General features: G+C 42.4%; 1 protein-coding gene across 26 annotated transcripts in view; it reads left to right on the top strand.

Moving 5' to 3' along the window:
- The window catches only part of KCNMA1 (potassium calcium-activated channel subfamily M alpha 1), a 715,944-nt gene that overhangs the window by 526,184 nt on the left and 171,458 nt on the right, over positions 1-18,302 (top strand). For all 26 annotated transcript variants that reach the window (XM_032423695.1, XM_032423687.1, XM_032423686.1 and 23 more), the window contains one exon: positions 2,989-3,144. In XM_032423695.1, the coding sequence (XP_032279586.1) occupies positions 2,989-3,144 (156 nt within the window). The remainder of the gene's footprint in view (positions 1-2,988; positions 3,145-18,302) is intronic.

Below are 18,302 nucleotides of genomic sequence, written 5' to 3'. Positions count from 1 at the left end.
CTTCTGATGACTTAACTATTCATGGATTTTTTATTTTCCAAACAGATTCTAGAAAAAGAGGTCTTTGTTTGGGACCTGGAAGCCAAATCCCAGTGGCCCAATGGTAATGCAAGTTCATTGAGCTTTCTCACTAAAAATCCTCACACACTTGGGCAGTAGTGTTAAAGTGTTTTCTCTGAAATGAACTTTGTTCCTTATGGTGGCTTCTTCAAAGTTATATGTATAGGGAGGGCTGGAACTGGGACTGGAATTGACCTCTCCTGGTTTCCCAGGAGAGCGTATTTTCACATTCCTTCTTCTTGAGATGAGGAGTGGTCCAGTGGCTGATCAAAGGGAGATCCTGGTCCTGCTACACCAGCTTTATCAGGCCTCATTCTCCAGATCCATGGTTTGCCTCTAGACTCCTGTGCAGCGAGGCTGGCATTTTCCACTGGACCCAAATGTCCCTCAAATGAAGGACAGAGTTGCCAGAAACAGAGGATTTGAGTTCCTGATGAAATTTCCTCTCTTCATTTCATGCACACAGATGTTCCTCTAGCCTTTGGTACATCCCTCCCTGCTCCCTGCCCCACAGTTGGTGAAGATATGATGGCCCATAAAAGGAGGCCATATGGAAGCCTGAGAAATGAAACAAACTTGACTTTCCCACGTAATAACATGTAAAATATGTCTAAGGAACTCAAACCAGATGGGAACATGGGGGACCCAAGGCTCAAAAGCCTGGACTTCATACCTTCAAAAACCTGGCACCTGGGGATATGAGAGATTCTCTGGAAAAGGCTTTGTTTGTTTGCTCGCTTGCTTGAAAGTACCATGAAGGTTATGTGACCTTCAAACCTCCTTTCACACTCAGTGATCTACTTGTTCATTACTTAGATCTCATTTCTCCTTATTCTTCGCAGATAATATAAAGGCAAATGAGTATCTCTCCACTGAGACTGGTGTATTCTCTGCGGTGCCAGTAAAGGAGGAAGGTGGCCTTTGCGAGCCGGTGAAGAGTAGGGAGAGAAACAGGGTAAAGGGCAAGGCCATCCGCTGGAATCAAGCCTATGATGTGAGAAGGTCTCTGATACTCAGCTTGACAGAAATTCCCATCCATGATGGCCCACACACCAAACTTTTTAACCATGCTCTAATTAGGGAGGACACAGTCTTCTCTCCCAGGAGTCACTGCTGGCTTAGGACCTGTGAGACTGTCACAGGACTTTGAGGAAGGGATTTCACAAGAGTGGTATTTCTGCAAGCGGAGGAAGGACCCCCTGGACTTGTTCTTTGTTTCCATAATAGCGTCTTCCATCTCTTCTAGTAGGTACAACTGTAGTGTGTTGTACTGACAGTGAAGGGAAGCCTTCTGGGTGCTCCTGGTGCTTGCTGGTATCTGGAGAGAAACAGTCATTTCAGGGCCATAAAGTCTTGGCATCCGAGGGGGCCTAGCACAGCTCTCCGATTCAAGCACAAATGCAAAGCAAGCGGTCTTTCTGTTATGACCTGGGAAAACACTGAGTTTTTGGGACAAAGACCTTGCATTTTGGGAGGTAGCTTTCTCCATTTATTAGACAAATTACATCCTTAGAAAGTTCCTTTATAAAACAAGCCAAAAAACTGCTTTCTTGTAACGTGTACCAGTCAGTCCTAATTCTGGCCCCTGGAACAAAGCAAGACAATCCCTCTTCAGCACCTGAGGTATTCGGAGGTTGTCACCATCCCGTCTCTGTGAGGCTGTGGCCCTTCTGCAGGCCAAACACTGCTGGCTCTCTTAACTGTTTCTCTAAAGATGTTTTCCAGAACCCCCATCTCTCCTTGTGCTTGTCATTTTTCTCTGGAAGTTATTCAATTTATCAGTTTCCCTCTTTAAATCTGACTGTTACAACTGGATCAAGTACTCTGGAACTAGCCTGACCAGTTCACAACAGAATGAAACATTCATTTCCCTTGATCTGGAGACCATTTCTAACAAGCAAGCATTGGCTTTCTCTGTAATCTGTCACACGGTTGGCCTCTTTTTGGGATTTGAGTTACCCACACACTTAAGTTTTTTTTTCTTCTTTCCCCTCAGCTCTACTGCCAAGTTAGGTCTTCTCATTTTGAATTTATACAATTGTTTTGTTTTTTTTTTTTTTGAACCTAAATGCTGTGCTTGACATTAAGGCCTTTAAAATCTTTCCTGGTTGGTTTTCGGCCCATTTTTTCAACCCTGGAGAAGTTTTTGAATCTTGATTCCTTCATCCAACATATGATCTCTGACTGCTTCATGCCACTTAAAACTAATCGGATGAGCATGTCTGGGTCCTTATCTTGGGGTGTGACCTAACTGTTGAATAGGATCAGTCCATCTGCAAGATGTTGTAATATGTCTACACTGTGATTTGCCTGATGATTTAGGTCAGTGCTTCTCAAAGTGTGGTCCCTGGATCAGCAGCTCAGCAGCACCTCGAACTTATTAGAAATGCGAATTCTCCAGCCTCGCCCTGCACCCTACCAGATCAGAAACTCTGAAGGAGGGGCCGGCAATATGTCTATCAACCCACGAGGTGATTCTGAGGCCCACTCAGACTTCGGGGCCACTGACCTGGAGTTTCGGGGATGCAAATAAAAAAGGATTCTAAAACACACAGGCATCTGACAGTCTTGAGTCTGTTTGAGGAGCCAATTTATGAACAACCTAGCCAGACATCCTAGTAGCATGGGCTGATATGTCTGTCACAAGAGGAAATTCCCTGTGGACTCTGTTTGGCTACGTGACAAACCCGAGGGGAAGACCTGGGTTTGGGAGGCGCAGAAGCAATGTTCTGGAGAGGCCACTGAAGACTGAAGTCTGCTGAATAGGAGAGTCAAATGAAACAGCAAACAGCAGGCTCAGGCGAGAGAAAGAAAGGATGAGTCTGAATGCCTCTGAGCAGTTGGGCAATGCTGCATTTCCCAGAGGAGATTTGCAATAATTGAACATTTAGCAACCTAAGGTCTCATACCTTGCTTTTGCTTCCACAGGCCCATCTGCTAAACATCCCGAGCTGGAATTGGAAAGAGGGGGATGATGCAATCTGCCTTGCAGAGCTGAAGCTGGGGTTCATAGCCCAGAGCTGCCTGGCTCAAGGCCTCTCCACCATGCTCGCCAACCTCTTCTCCATGAGGTCATTCATAAAGGTAACGTCTTGTCCTATTAGAGCCCATTAGCCCCGGATTCAGTTTGTCGTGGGGTTGAGTAGAGAGCATAGCTTAAACTCAAAACAGATCGACGGGCTTTAACCGCTTTGGTTAAGGAGAAATTCCTTGTTACAGATTTGGGCACGAGGCCAACTTCTTTCAAAATTATGTTTTTATTTTTATTTGGCACATCCACGGCCATTAAATGATTGTTCAAAGCACAATCCTCTTTTTTTTTTAGATAAACCACATGTTTATCTATCAACAAAGCCTCCGCTGTTAAAACAAAAATATGATTTATATACATTCCATATGGCACCAGAGCGCCTAAAGAAAAGAATTATCATTTTGCTTTTTTACATCAAGTGGCTGGTGGACCTCTCACTGTGTGGATAAATGCAGACCATGTGTTTGTGCTGAAGCCCAAACCCCAACAACATAATTCATTTATTTATTTCTGCACAATCAAGGAGGCCAGCAGGGCTGACATGCCATGGTTATTTGAATGGAGAGTGAAACGAGGGACCGAACCCTCAGCAGCGGCACCCCATACGCCGCGAGACAGGCGGTCTGGCTCTGCTTGCCTCCTCATCAGCCGGCTCAACCCACAGAGCTGACTGGGCAGCCACCCCAGTGTCTCCAGAGTGTCCCCTGCCTGCTGGACCAACCCAGGCAATGAAAGACCCAACTCTGTCCTCACAGGCCAGGCCGGGACAGTGGCCAGCCCAGGCCAGGCCCGTTTCTGGGACATTGGGTTGAGGGCCCAGGCACCCTCCTAAGAGGGCTTTTGGAGCACATTGGATAATGATAACACCAGTCCTCATCCTTGGATTGTTCTTAGCCTCGACCATCAAGGAGGCAGACCAGGACAGTAAAACCTGCCCAGTTTGGGCCTTTCTGACTTGGCACTGGTGGTCATTAGCTCAGGATTTGGACTTCCATTTCCCCTTCCTGCATGAGTAGGGATGGAGGTGGGAAATTTGGAGTTACCAGGAGGTCCCACGAAGGGGGCTAGAAGTGCTGCAATCCAAGGTGTGAGACCTCTAGCCCTTGGCTGCCATTACCGCTGTATGTGGCACTGGTGGTCAGTTGTCCGGGGGAGTCGAGGCGATGGCCCTGGAGTCAGTGGGAAGGATGGGTGGGAAGAGTGCGGCTGCAGGTGATGGACCGACTCCATGCGCGTGCTCACCCTGGGCATCCCCAGCCGTGTGATTAGAGCAGGGCTTTTCTCTCGGCCCTTAACCCTCTCTACCCACCTAATTTACAGTACTTAGGCAATTCATAGATAATAATCCTTTATGTAAAAGGACAAATTGTTTTGGAGTCCCTTCCATCACTTTAGCAAAGGATGCCTTGATCGAAAAATTCCTTCAGCTCACTATGTACCCAAAGACCTCAACTCCACAGAACTCCAGGCTCAGACCCAGCTCACAAATAAGGACATTGCGTGGCTTTTTGGGGTTTTTTTTTAATGGTTTCTTTAATCCAGGCTGCTGTTCCCCTGCCTGGATGAAACTGAATGCAGGCAAAATGGAGTTGTCAGGGGGGTCTGTGTGGCAGGACTGAGAGGCATGCCCCAAAGCCAGATGTAGCCTGTGTCTCCGACGGCTCTTGTGTTCAACACAAGGAACCCAGACCCCAGGATAAAGGACTGTCACCAAGAGAGCTCTTCTGGCTCATTCAACCAAGCTCTGGGGGTTTCCTCCAGCAGGGAGTTATCCACAGGCCCAGGCACAGGGTCTGAGACCTGGGCTCTGCTTCCTTGTGTTGATGTAACACGGTCTTGGCAGGGCCCTACCGCACATGGGGCACTTGACATGCGTATGTTTTGATTTTGTGGTGCCTGCATGGAACGAGAGCTGCCTGTCAGGAAAATTAATAAAATGGCTGTGACGCTGATTCCTCAGTGTTATTACCAGCAGGGAGAAAGAACTTCTGTCCAACTTTGCTCAAGACCCCAGAGGGCCTCACCTCTGGAGCCAAGGACGTCCCCTCCAGCCCAACGAATCCCACTGCCAAGTTCCTATTTAGGAAGAGCCTGTGGAAGAGGCCTGGCGGGGCCCTGGTGTAACTGAAAACACATTTTCCTCCTAGGGTTATGTTACCGTGTTATTTCTGCCCGGGGCTGGCTCCTCCGTGTTCAGAGGTAGCTCTCTGCACATGGCCTCTTGACATTCAGGTGGTCTTTGTGTTGGAATTTGCTAAGGCACGTGGCCTGGAAATAGCAAGATTTCCCTGCATCTATTGTTTTCATTTAAAATAAGGACAGCTTGAAGCATGTGTTTCTCATTCGGCGGCGTCATCCTGGTGCACTGACCCTCCAGATCCCCGATCCTTGTCTCCTGGAGGTCATAATAAACACCCTGATGATGCTCTCCTCAGCATGTTTTATATATTATCGCCCATTCCAGAGGTCACAGAGCCTTCACTTATTTTTATTGGTTGGGGGGCAGACGGAAAAGGGAATCTAGAAATGGATGATTGTTGACAGAAATTGCTTCCTTCCCCAGTGTCCCCCATGTCCTCTGGCAGAGAACTCATTAGCACTTCCACAGGGACAGGTGGGCCTTGAGGATGGAGGGAGGTGGGATGAGGCTTTGGCAGATTTCATCCCTTGAGAACACTTAGCGTTTCTGGAAGCCAGAGGTGGAGTGTGAGCTCAGCCTCTCCCTTTGCCCTGGGCAGGTACAGCGTCTGTTTCTTGGTTCTGCAGAATACATTGTACTCTGTATATATATATCACAGGCAGAAGCACAGTGGCTGCCCACTGGGCCTTTAGGGTCCGTGAGACCAAAAGCCAAGGCTGAAAGTGAGGATAACAAAACTCAGCAAGAGAGAGGGGCTCCTGCTATGCAGGGGTTCCAAGATACCCAGCCCAATGGTACCAGGAAAATATGGGGAGCACTTGTGTATCCCCTGGGCAATATTACTTTCAAAGTCCCTTACCCTCAGGCCTCATTGCTCCCCTGAAAGCCTAGCTCCCATGTTGGCTGTGTCACCTCTGAATTTTTCTAAACTTTTGGAGCATCTATATTTTTAGCCCACATCTTTGGGGGTAACGAATTCAAGTGTGCTAACTACTGTTAAAGACTTTTTCCTGGCTATTCGTCTTTAATTTGTTCCGCTTAACCTTCATGGCATGCCCTCTGCAATTTCTGGTGTGCTGGGATTTAACAAATCCATGCTAACCCGGAAGCCAATAACTTCATGAAAGAGGCACAAGTTGGCCACTCAGGGGTCCTCGGATCCCTCAGCTTATTGTTAATGGCAGGCTAAGCATTTTCTCCAGCAGGACCCAGTTTTTGCCCTGAGTTCCTCTAAGGAGAGAAGGTGATTGTCCTGGTTCCTGTGACTTGTCTACATCTACACTGCCACCCAGGTCTGGAACATCCTGTGTATTTACCGCTATCTGATCTCCTACCACCCGCTTGTCAGGTTCAAGTGAGAATCTTCCTGAGGTCTTCTGTAAAGACCAAGACCATGAACTTATTTATTTAGCCTATCTGCCATTGCCTCGCCCCTGAGTCCCTGAATAAGTGGCCACACTTATCCTTCACTTGGCTTCCTCCCTTGGATGTATTTTAAGATCCATTGATGTTTTTTTTTCCTCTTGGTTTTAGAGTTTTAGCATGTAATACTTATATTTCTCTGCAGCATATGTGGTTTCAAGTTGGGGCTTGACCTGCCGTCTTTGTGAATTGTGCTATTATTCTTACTAGGATTAGCTGTCCTTGGACATGATAAATTGTGTGTGTGGGTGTTGTGTATAATTTAGAGAGTGATTAACTCTTAACATTTCTTTTCAGTCTGTACTGAGTCTTCAAAATTTAGCAGATTTAAATTATTCTCAGGATTGCCGACTATTTTAACTCTGCTAAGCTACCGTTTATACGTGTGCACACACACATCCTAGAACATGGCAAGTACTCGGCAATTATTTCTTGTGGGTGAAATGTTACTTGATATCGATCACAACATGGTCTTCTCTGTTACCTTTTCTATTTCTGAATGAGGAAGCCATAGGAAAATCAGGTCCGTGTTATTCAGAGTGTATCTTGGCTGAGGTGGACTTTGCTGGACATGAAGACCATTATTGATATTACCGCATTAAGATGAACTTTCAACAATACATAGTCCTAGCACTACTTATAGGCAAGGGAATCATTTTAATACCTTTCTTTTGGGTTATGTTTATGTGCATCTGTGTGTTTTTTATATGCATGTATATAAACAGTATGGTTTAGGAGCTAGAAATATAAATCAGGACCCTAATAACAGCTGAACTATCCTGGGTTCTAACTCTGTGCCAAGTCCTATGCTAAGTGCTTTATAGACATCAGTCATTTAATTCTCACAGGGACTGTACCCACCACTGGCACTATTATTATACCCACTTTAGAGTGGCAGATACTGTGTGTTATGAGCAGTACAGCAACCTGCATGAGGACAAAATGCCTGGAATTGACAAACTCATGTGTCAAACCAAGCAAACTCGTTCCAGGCCTTTGAGTACACCAGGAGGAAATATGGTAGAGTCACCTGGGTGGCTCTGTTGGTTAAATGTCTGCCTTTGGCTCGGGTCATTGATCCTAGGGTCCTAGTATTGAGCCCCACATTGGGATTCTTGCTTATGGAGTCTCCTTCTCCCTCTTCCTCTGCCCCTCTGCCCCTGCTCGTTCTCTTTCTGGCTCTCTCTCTCTCTCAAATAAATAAATAAATTATTTTTAAAAAGAGGAAATATGGCAAATGGTAAGGGGGAACCTTAGCTAGTGCCAGAATCTTAGCTTTCTGTAGTTAGACATGGTTTCTTTGATAGAGATTCCCTGGGCACCTACTGTATTCCAGACAGGGTGCTAATCACACTGTCATCCTCATGGCTAGGAGGCACTCATAAGCTTTAGGAAGCTTCTGTCATGACTGGAATGTGTGGGCACACTTTTGCAAGACCCATTCTCTGGGTCTTGTTGGCCTTTCTCTCTGGCCAGCTCTATAAGGGCAGAAGTCACGGCATCAAGACATGTGAACCTATGCTGGGATGAGTCAGGGTAGGGAAATGACCAGGCTTTCCAGAAGAAAATGACATTATTTGCTGCTGTGTTCAGGGGGTAAAGCTAATTGGCTTCAGTAGGTGCTTCTGAGAGAAAATAAACAGTTCTTATTGCCTGATGGGTGTAAGCTCTGCAGACCTGAGGTGTTCATCCAGGTGAGGGAGACATACTAGAAACAGGGCTCAACCCTGTGTGGAGTGGGAGAGAGGTGGGCGGCAGGATCTCTGAAAGGGGGCCAAGGCTGCAACTGATAAGGCTGGGGTCAAGGGGGCTTTCTGTTTCTAGGAGGGGATGCTAATGGTGCCTGAGCAGAGGGTTTCTCTGGCAAAGTAAATCCACATAGCGTAAGTTAGATAGTGAGAGGCAAACTGTTGCTTATTCCATACCCACAGGTGATGTCATCCTGATCAGAATGGTGTCATGAGAGTGGATTTCTGCAGATACAATACAAATATACTCACTTGCCATAATCTTGTTTATTCTCATAAGTCCTAGATATATAGAGAGGATTCCCAAACTTTTATCTCCATCCAGAACCTCTCCCCGGACCCAATATCATCTATCTAACTGCCACTCAACATCTCTATTTGAGTGTCTCATTCATCTGAGACCTGACATATCCAGAATTGAATTCCTGTCCTTTGTCCAGAAACCTGGTCTCTCCCATTGCACTACTGGCGATGCCGTTCTTCCCATTGCTCAGATCTTCCCTAGCTTCTTTCTTTTTCTCATGCACCATGTTCAGTCTAGCAGGAAATCCTCTCGGTTTGACTTTCCAAATATGGCCAGGATCTGAGCGCTACTTACCACTTCTGCTCTTCCTGTCAGATCCAAACCACCATCGTCTGTCTCCTCGAGCATTACACCAGTGTCCTCACTGGCCTCCCTGCTCTGCTTTTATCTCTCTCCCACTCCAGTCTATCCTCAGTAAAGCATCTAGAACAATCCTTCGCAAGCATGAACCAGATCTTGTCACCCCTCTGCATCAATCTCTCCATGGCGTCCTATCTCACCAGATTAAAGTTCTTACAAAGGTCTATAGGTCCTAAGCAATCCTCACTAGCCTCATCTCATAAGTGCTCTTCTGCTCCTTGCCGTCAGCCACACCCACTTTGGCTAATCTTCAGGGTTACACACTTGCTATTCCTCCAGCTGAAACACTCTTCCCTAGTAGCTTCATGGTTTCCCGCTATCAGATCCTCCATGTCTTTGCTTACTGTTAATTTCTCGGTGAGGCCCTTCTCTAAAACATTAGAATTGCATTTTTAAAAGGGCTTAAAAACAAATTTTTAATTGAAGTGTAATATACAAACATAAAAGTGTGCATCTAATAAATGGGCAGGTTATTAAATCTTCAGAAACTCAGAACTCCCTTTTAACCAGGACCCAGATTAAGAAGCCATACGTTATCAGTACCTCAGGAGCCCATTTATTTAAATATCAGTGTATGAGTGGGTCTGTTTCTGGGCTCTCTTGGGGAGAATTGACATCTTCACAATGTTGAGTTCTCCAGTCTAATGTGGCATATCTCTAATAAAGAGATGCTTTGCCGTTCAACAGTTTTCCTGGCAAATGCAGGAGAATTAAGAAGCAGCAACTAAGCTCATACATTTCTCTGGGGCTTTCCAGGGTCCCCACAGGGAGGAGATGTCTCACTTCACCACATTCTCCAATAAGGATTTAGACGTTCTCCTTGACTTCATGGGGTGAAGAAAGTTTCCATACATAAACACAGCAGAATAACATTTTCAAGATTTACATCACTCTCCTGCTCCACAACCCGTGTATCTATGTCCTCATCTATGTTCCTGGCTTTGTTTTACTACGTGGCTTCATGGCCTCGTTTATTGCCTCCTTTCTCTGAGACAGTGTCAACACTGAAGCCTAGGGCTCCTTGCTGAATCACCAGTGCCTGGAGCAGCACCCGATGCACAGTAGGTCCTCAATAAATGCCTGTTGAATAAATAAATGAATAAATTGGTCTCAATCTCGCCTGGCCAGCCTTGATTACATAGACAGCTGGGTGGGGCCAGGACCGCAATTACAATTTGGGGTGATTTTGATGCTGAAAACTTCTTCCATTGCTACTGTAGGTAGTTCCCTTGCCAAATTACAGAGTTTGGCCTCCACATGGAAACTTGAAATACAGAGCTTGGCGAGGATGCATGGAGGCTGGTTACATTTGGTTATAAACCATTTCGACTGCCAGAAAATCCAGTCAGTGTGTTGTTTAAATTCACAAATCAAAATAAACACCCCTACACCGAAATGAATTTGCTAAGCCTCAGTATCCCATTTGGGTCAACATCACTGTGCCTCTTCTTTTTTCCTCCGTAACTCTCATCAGATCAGCGGCTCTGCCTGCCTTCCCCAGTGCCATTCACCCTGCTCCAGATGACGAACGCCCACCTGAAAGAGCAACTTCCCCGAAAATGATTTCAAATGAAGAGAGAATTAATCCATGAACTATTAACAGGGATTTCGTTCCCCTCTGGCCCTGGTAATTTCTAGAACATTGAATTAAAGAGTTCTTAGACCTTTACAAATTCTCAAGGCAAACATTATTAGCAAAGAGAAGCCCATACAGCATGTTAGAAGATTGCCAGAAAATGTCAATGGAATTTCTGAATAAAATAAAAAGGCTTATGCTCCCTCCTCCGCATTTTCTCCCCTTTTCCATCCCTCCCTCCCCGTAACATGATTAGAAAGTCATTTCATGTGTCTTATATGTTAGGTCAATCAAAGGCAAACGTACATGATTGATGGTGACAGGGAACACATTTAACTCATTACTCTTTACTTTGCAGCAAAATGATTTGTGTAAACTGTCTGCCTAGCATTAAAGGTAAAACAAACTTAGAAACCCCAAAATGTTAAATTTTTGTCTAATATTTTCCTTTTGGTTTTATAGCCGTAATCACATATGGATTCTTTTATTTGGCTTTTGGCACGGACTGAACAAAAGGGGAAGGCAGCACCAAAAAATTACATAACGTACAGACAGAGCCCCATGCCCATATATAGGAGCTGCAGGGGCCAGGACTTACTATGAGCACCGGCAGAAGATGCCACTCACCCTGGCCCTTATCAGCTGGCAGGATATTGTCAATAATGTGAAATAAGGCCCTTTTGACCAAGTCACAAACATAAAAAGGATCTCTTTTGGAGATTATCAGCCTTTAATTAATTGCACGCATTTCTGAGTACACCTGGGCATTCACAGGCTGCGTCCTCCTGGCCTCCCCCACTTTCAATGTTCTAATCACCAGCCTTGGTAATTCCCTCATGCTCTCACTGTGCATTCATATCCTCCCCATGCCCCTAGCTCCTGACAACCATTGATCTGTTCTCTGTCACCACACACTGTTGGTGATTTTTCAGGCAAAAGTCTCAAAATGCTATTAAACCATTAGGAATAAATCTGATTCCTTTGTTAAATCTTTTGGTAATCATTGCCCTCCAGTGATACCAAGTATAAATTGATGCCCAGGACAAGGAGGAGGAACCTATGCTCTACATATCTAGGGGATGCAAAGCAAAGAACCACCATTAATTTGATACAGTGAGTATTTTGTCAAGAACTTTAAGATTATAATAGTATCCTAAGTTTGCATAGCACTTTACAGTTTATAAGATACGCAGTTTTACTTAAATTACTTTTTATTTGACCAGATACACAAGCATTTTATTGGATATCATTTGGCAAATGTGCCTGATGCAAAGGAGCTGGCATTTCGGACCCTTCCTCACGTGTAGAGGAGGAAGAAATAGGAAAAGCGGAAGCAGGAGGATGACTGACTTCTAGTTGTGCAGCTGGATGGAATATGGTAGAGCAAGGGCCAGAACTCCACTAGATCATTGGGTTCTCAGCTCAGTGCTTTCCCTGCTATTACACGTTGCTTCCCTGAGAGAAATGTCTTGATAGAGACATCGCTTGGTTTTGTATTCAAATCAATACCTTCTAAGGAGAGAAATCACCTTGCAATATTTGTAAAAGTAGTATCCTCAGTTTCCCCAACCATGCCAAACTACATGATATAAAAATGAAGACATTTTGCGAAGGGAGGAAATGGGGTCTGCCCCATTCCCTCCATGGTGCGTTGGCCTTTTTCAGACCAAGGTAGTACTGTCCTCCCTAGACCTTAATGCCTTGTTATATGAGAGACTTTATTGCCCAAGTGCTGTGGCTGAGCAGGGGAGGAAGAGGATGACCGGTTTGTTGAGCGAGGAATGAGTGGGTCAGCATGCAGTGTGGTGATTTCCAGCACAGAGGTGGTATCAGTAAAGAGGGTGTGAGGTCCAGAAGGGTTAAAAGTACTGATCAAAGGAAGAAAGGAAAATTTCTAAGGGGAAAAAGTATAGTTAATCCTAAGGAGCCTCAAAGGCTCCTTCTGATCAAAGTAAAAGTATTTAAGTAACTCAAACCATTTGGGCACAGGGATGGAGCTCTGAATTGATGTCCTCGAGATTGGTACATAAATCCACCTGCATTTACCTAGCCTTTCTTCTGACCATTTTCCATTACAGGAAAATGCTTATTAAAGTACGTGGTCCCACTAAGATTTAGAAGTAATTTTAATTGTCCAGCTATCTTGTTAATTTTATTCTTTAAATTAACTTACAGTAAAATCGATGTCTATGTGTGTGTACACAGCTCTATACATTTTAGCACATATTTTGAGTCATGCCACAGCTACCAGAATCAGCATACAGAACAGTTTCAATATCCCCCAAATTCCCTCATGCTCTCACTGTGCATTCATATCCTCCCCATACCCCTAGCTCCTGACAACCATTGATCTGTTCTCTGTCACTATCGTTATATCATTTTGAGAGAATGTGTTGTGAATAGAATCATACAGGATGTAACCATTTGAGACTGGCATTTTCCATTCAGTATAATTCCCTTGATTCATCCAGGTTATTGTATCAATATTTCATTCCTTTTTCTGAATAGCATGGCATTTTACAGATGTACCACATTTTATCCATTCATTCCTTTATTTTTTTAATTTATTTTTTAAAGTGGGCTCCATGAGTGGAGCCCAGGATGGGGCTTGAACTCACGACCCTGAGATCAAGACCTGAGCTGAGATCAAGAGTTGGATGCTTAACTGACTGAGCCACCCAGGTACCCCTGTTTATTCATTCATTCATTTAATGGCATTTAGGTTGCTTCCAGTTTGGAGAGATGATGAATAGAGCTGATCTAAGCATTTGTGTAGAAGTTTGTGTGGATGTGAAGTTTCAGTTTCTCTAGAGGAAATACCTAGAAGTAGAATTGTTGATTAGAGGGTAAGCATGTTTACCTTTAAAAGAAATCGCCAAAGAGTTTTTCCAGAATGGTTGTACCATTTGTCATTCCTACCAGCCCTGTGTGAGAGTTCCTGTTGCTCTGCATCTTTGTCTGCACTTGGTATTATCAGTATTTTTATTTTAGCCATTCTAGTGGGTGTGTAGGATATCTCATTGTGGTTTTAATATGTATTTCCCTAATGACTAATGATGTCGAACATCTCTTCATCTGCTAATTTTTCATCTGTCTGTCTTTTTTGGTGAAGTGTTTGGCCCATTTTTTAAAAATAGGCTTTATTTTTTTAAGCAGCTTTATGTTTATAGGAAAATTGAGTGGAAGTACAGAGATTTCCCATATATCCCCTGCCCCACACATGCATCCCCCATTACTGACATCTCCCACCAGAATGGTACATTTGTTACAGCTGATGAAACTTCCTCCCCACTGATTACTGACTAACACAGATGTTTTACGTGTCTCCATGGTTTTGCCTTTTCCAGAGTGTTACATAGTTGGAATCATATAGTATATAGCCTTTTTTGGTTAACCTCTTTCACTTAGTAATATGCTTTTGACATTCTTATATGGCTTTTCATGGCTTGATAGCTCATTTCTTGTTAGGGCTGAATAACATTCCATTGTCTGGTTGTACCATAATTTATTCATCCATTCACCTATCTAAGGACATCTTGGTTGCTTCCAAGTTTTGGCAGTTATGAATAAAGCTGCTATAAATATCCATGTACAGGTTTTTATATGGACATAAATTTTCAACTCTTTTGGGTAAATACCAAGGAGAGCGATTGGTGGATTGTATGGCAAAAATATGTTTAATTTTAGGGGCGCCTGGGTGACTCAGTTGTTGGGCATCTGCCTTCAGCTCAGGTCATGATCCCAGGGTCCTGGGATCGAGCCCCACATCGGGCTCCCTGCTCAGCGGGAAGCCTGCTTCTCCCTCTCCCACTCCCCCTGCTTGTGTTCCCTCTCTTGCTGTATCTCTCTCTGTCAAATAAATAAAATCTTTTAAAAAAAAAAATATGTTTAATTTTGTAAGAAGCCACCAAACTGTCTTCCAAAGTGGCTCTACCATTTTGCATTCCCACCAGCAATGAATGAGTGTTTCACTTGCTCCACATCCTTGCCAGTGTTGAGTGTTATATCGGTGTTTGGCCCATTTTTAAAATTGGGTTGTTTGCTTTTTACTCTTGAATTTAAGAGTTTGTTATATATTCTGGATATCTTGATAGATTTGTAAATATTTTCTCCAAGTCTATATCTTGAGTTTGCATTTTGTTAACACTGTCTTTCCTGGATGAAAGTTTTTAATTTTTTTAGGCGTTTTCTCTGTATTAAATATGGAGTTTCCACATAATCCAAAAATTCCACTCCTAGTTGTCTACCTAAGAGAAATGAAACCATGTGTATTAATTTTCCATGGTTGCTATAACAAATTACCAAAAAAAATAGTTGCTTAAAACAACACTAATGTTTTTGTCTTCCTTCTCTGGAGGCCAAAAGTCTGAAATTAGTTTCACTGGACTAAAGTCAAGGTGTTGGCAGGGCTGGTTCCTTCTGGAGGCTCTAGAGGAGCATTTGTTTCCTTGCATTTTCTAGTTTATGGAGGCTGCCTGCATTTCTTGGCTTGTGACTCCTTCCTCACATCCCTCTAGCATTTACTTCCAATGTCCCATTTCCTACTTCCTTTTCTTTAATCAAATTCCCACCTGTCTCCTTTTTATAAGACCACTTGACATTACAATTAGGGCCATCTTGGATAATATAAAATAACTTCCCATCCCAAGATCGTTAAACTTAATCTCATCTGCAAAGTCCTTTTTGCCATGCAAGGTAACATTCATAGGTTCCAGGTACACCTTTGGGGGCCATTATTCAGTCTACCACAGTCTGCTCTTTGGCCTCAAAAATCTATATCCCTCCCACATGCAAAATACATTCATCCCACATTTTTATTTATTTATTTTTTAATTTTTTAAATTAAAAAAAAATTATTAGAGAGAGAGAGAAAGCATGAGTGGGGGGAGGGGCAAAGCGAAAGGGAGACAAACAGACTCCCCACAAGTGGGGCTCTATCCCAGGACCCTGAGATTATGACATGAAGTGATGAAGTGAAATCAAGAGTCAGATGCTCAACTGACTGAGCCACCCAGGACCTCCCACACCACATTTTTAAAATTTGTAACCCTGCAGCACTGATTCAAGTTCAGAACCCCATCTAAATATCATCAACTCAAAAGTCCCAAATTTTATCATAAGACTCTGGGTATGATCCATTCTGGGGAAAAATTCCTTTTCATCTGCAGATCTGCGAAACTAGAAACATTCTGCCTCCAAAATATAATGATAGGACGACCATAGGATAACATTTATAGGCGTTGCCATCCCAAAGGGAACAATATGGAAGGAAGAAAGGCTCTACCAGTCCCAATTACCTTCAAAATCCAATCAGACAAATTCTGTTAGGTTTCACATCTGGGAATAGTCCTCTGTGGCTTAAAATTGGCCTTAGCTAATGTGGTTTCTCCAAATGTATTCTTTTTACAATCATTTTGGCTGTTCTAGTGTTGGCCTTTTCATATAAATTTTAGGATCAACCTGTCTATATCTACAAAAAATCCTACTGATATTTTGATAGGATTGTGTTAAACATAGAAACCAATTTGGGGGAGCATTGGCATCCATGAACATGGATTCCAATCCATGAACCTTGTCTTTCCATTACTAGGTAATCTTTAACTTCTTTCATCATTGTTTTGTAGTTTTCAGCAAACAGATTCTGTACATTTTTGTTAGATTTACACATAATTATTATAATTTTTTTTTTGCTACTGTAAATGGCATCTTAAAAAAATCAGTTTGCAATTGTTCAGTGGTGGTATGTAGAAATACACATTATTTTGCTCTAATGACCTGTATCCTGCAACCATATTGCACTAACACTTCTTGCAGGATGTTGAGTAGGATGAGTGAGAGTGGACAGCTTAGATTTTTCCCCAGTCCTAGGGGGAAAATATCCAGTGTTTTGCCATTAAGTATAATGCTAGCTGTAGGTGTTTTGTAGATGCCCTTATTTTGAGATTGTACGAGTTCTTTTCCATTCATAATTTGATGAGAGGTTTTTTTTTCTTTATTATGAATGTATGTTGAATTTTGCTGAATGCTGTTGCATCAATTGATATAATCATGTTATTTTTCCTCTTCAGACTGTTAATATGGTGAATTACATTGACTGATTTGAGAATATTGAACCAGCTACTGTGCATTCCAAGATAAACCCCATTTGGTCATAGTGTGATGTATTTGCTAATATTTTTATGAAGATGTTTTGTGTATGTGTTGTGAGTAGATACTGTTCCGTAGATTTTCTAATGCTGTCTTTCTCTGGTCTTAATATCAAGGTAATGGTTGACTTCATAAAATGAGTTGAGAAGCCTTTCCCTTTCTTCTTTTTTCTGGAAGGATATAGGAATTGGTGTAATTTTTTCTTTAAATGTTTAGTAGAATTAACTAGTGAAAACATCTGGGCCTGAATTTCTTTTTCCAAAGGTTTTTAAAGACTAATTCAATTTCTTTAATAGTTATAGCTCTATTCAGGTTATTTATTTAATCTTGGGTGAGTTGTGGCAATTTGAGGTTTTTGAGGAATTAATCTAATTTATCTGAGTTACTCAGTTTATGTGCATAGAGTTGTTCATAGCTTTCCATTTAACATCTACGGGGTCTAAAGTAATATCTTCTCTCTCATTCCTGATTTTGTAATTTGTGTCTTTTTTTCTATTTGTCAATCTTACCACATGTAAATTTTGCTGGTCTTTTCAAAGAATCTGCTTATGGTTTTATTTTCTTTATTTTTCTGTTTTTCTTTTTGCTTTGGGTTTATTTTAGTCTTCTAGCTTCTTAAGATGAAGGTTATTGATTTGGGACTCTTTTAAAAATATAAACATTTAATGCTATATAGTTCCTTCTAAGCACTGCTTTAGCTACATTCCACAAATTTTGATATATGTATTTTCATTCAGTTAGAAATATTTTTCAAATTCACTTGAGACTTCTTCTTTGACCTATGGATTATTTAAATGTATGTTGCTTAATTTTCAGTATTTAGATATATTCCTCTTATTTTGGTATTATTGATTTGTGGTCTGACTCCATTATGGCTAAAGAATCTACTTTGTCTGATTTCAATTCCTTTAAAATTGTTAAAGTATGTTTTATATGATCTATCTTAGTGAATGTTCCATGTGAGCTTAAAAGAATGTGTATTCTGCTATTTTTGTGTAGAGTGTTCTGTGAACATCAAGCATTAATTAGTGCCACTTGGTGGATGGTGTTGCTCAGTCCTTCTATACCCTTGCAGATTTTATGTCTGCTGGTTCTACACATTATAGTCAGAAGAGTGCTGAAGTCTCCAACTATAATAGTGATTTGTCTATTTTGTCAGGTCTTGCTGTGTATTTTGAAACTTGTTAAATGCATATACATTTGCATTCTTGCTTTTTTTTTTTTGGCGAATCAGCCCTTTTTATCATTACATATTATCCCTAATATTCTTGGTAATTCTCTTTTTCTGAAGTCTAGTAGACTTCAGATCTGATGTTAATAGACCCACTCGAGCTAGCTTGCTTGCTTGCTTGCTTTTTCTTTCTTTCTTTCTTTCTCTCTTTCTCTTTTTCTTTTCTTTCTCTCTTTCTTCCTTCCTTCTTTCCCTCCCACCCTCCCTCCCTCCCTTTCTTTCTTTTTCTTTCTTTCTCTTTCTTTCTTTCTTTCTTTCTTTCTTTCTTTCTTTCTTTCTTTCT

This window comes from Phoca vitulina, unplaced genomic scaffold, assembly GCF_004348235.1.
Source record: "Phoca vitulina isolate PV1807 unplaced genomic scaffold, GSC_HSeal_1.0 scaffold29, whole genome shotgun sequence".
Lineage (NCBI taxonomy): Eukaryota > Metazoa > Chordata > Mammalia > Carnivora > Phocidae > Phoca > Phoca vitulina.
Note: the sequence above shows the minus strand (reverse complement) of the source record. Positions and strands in the feature narration are given on the sequence as shown.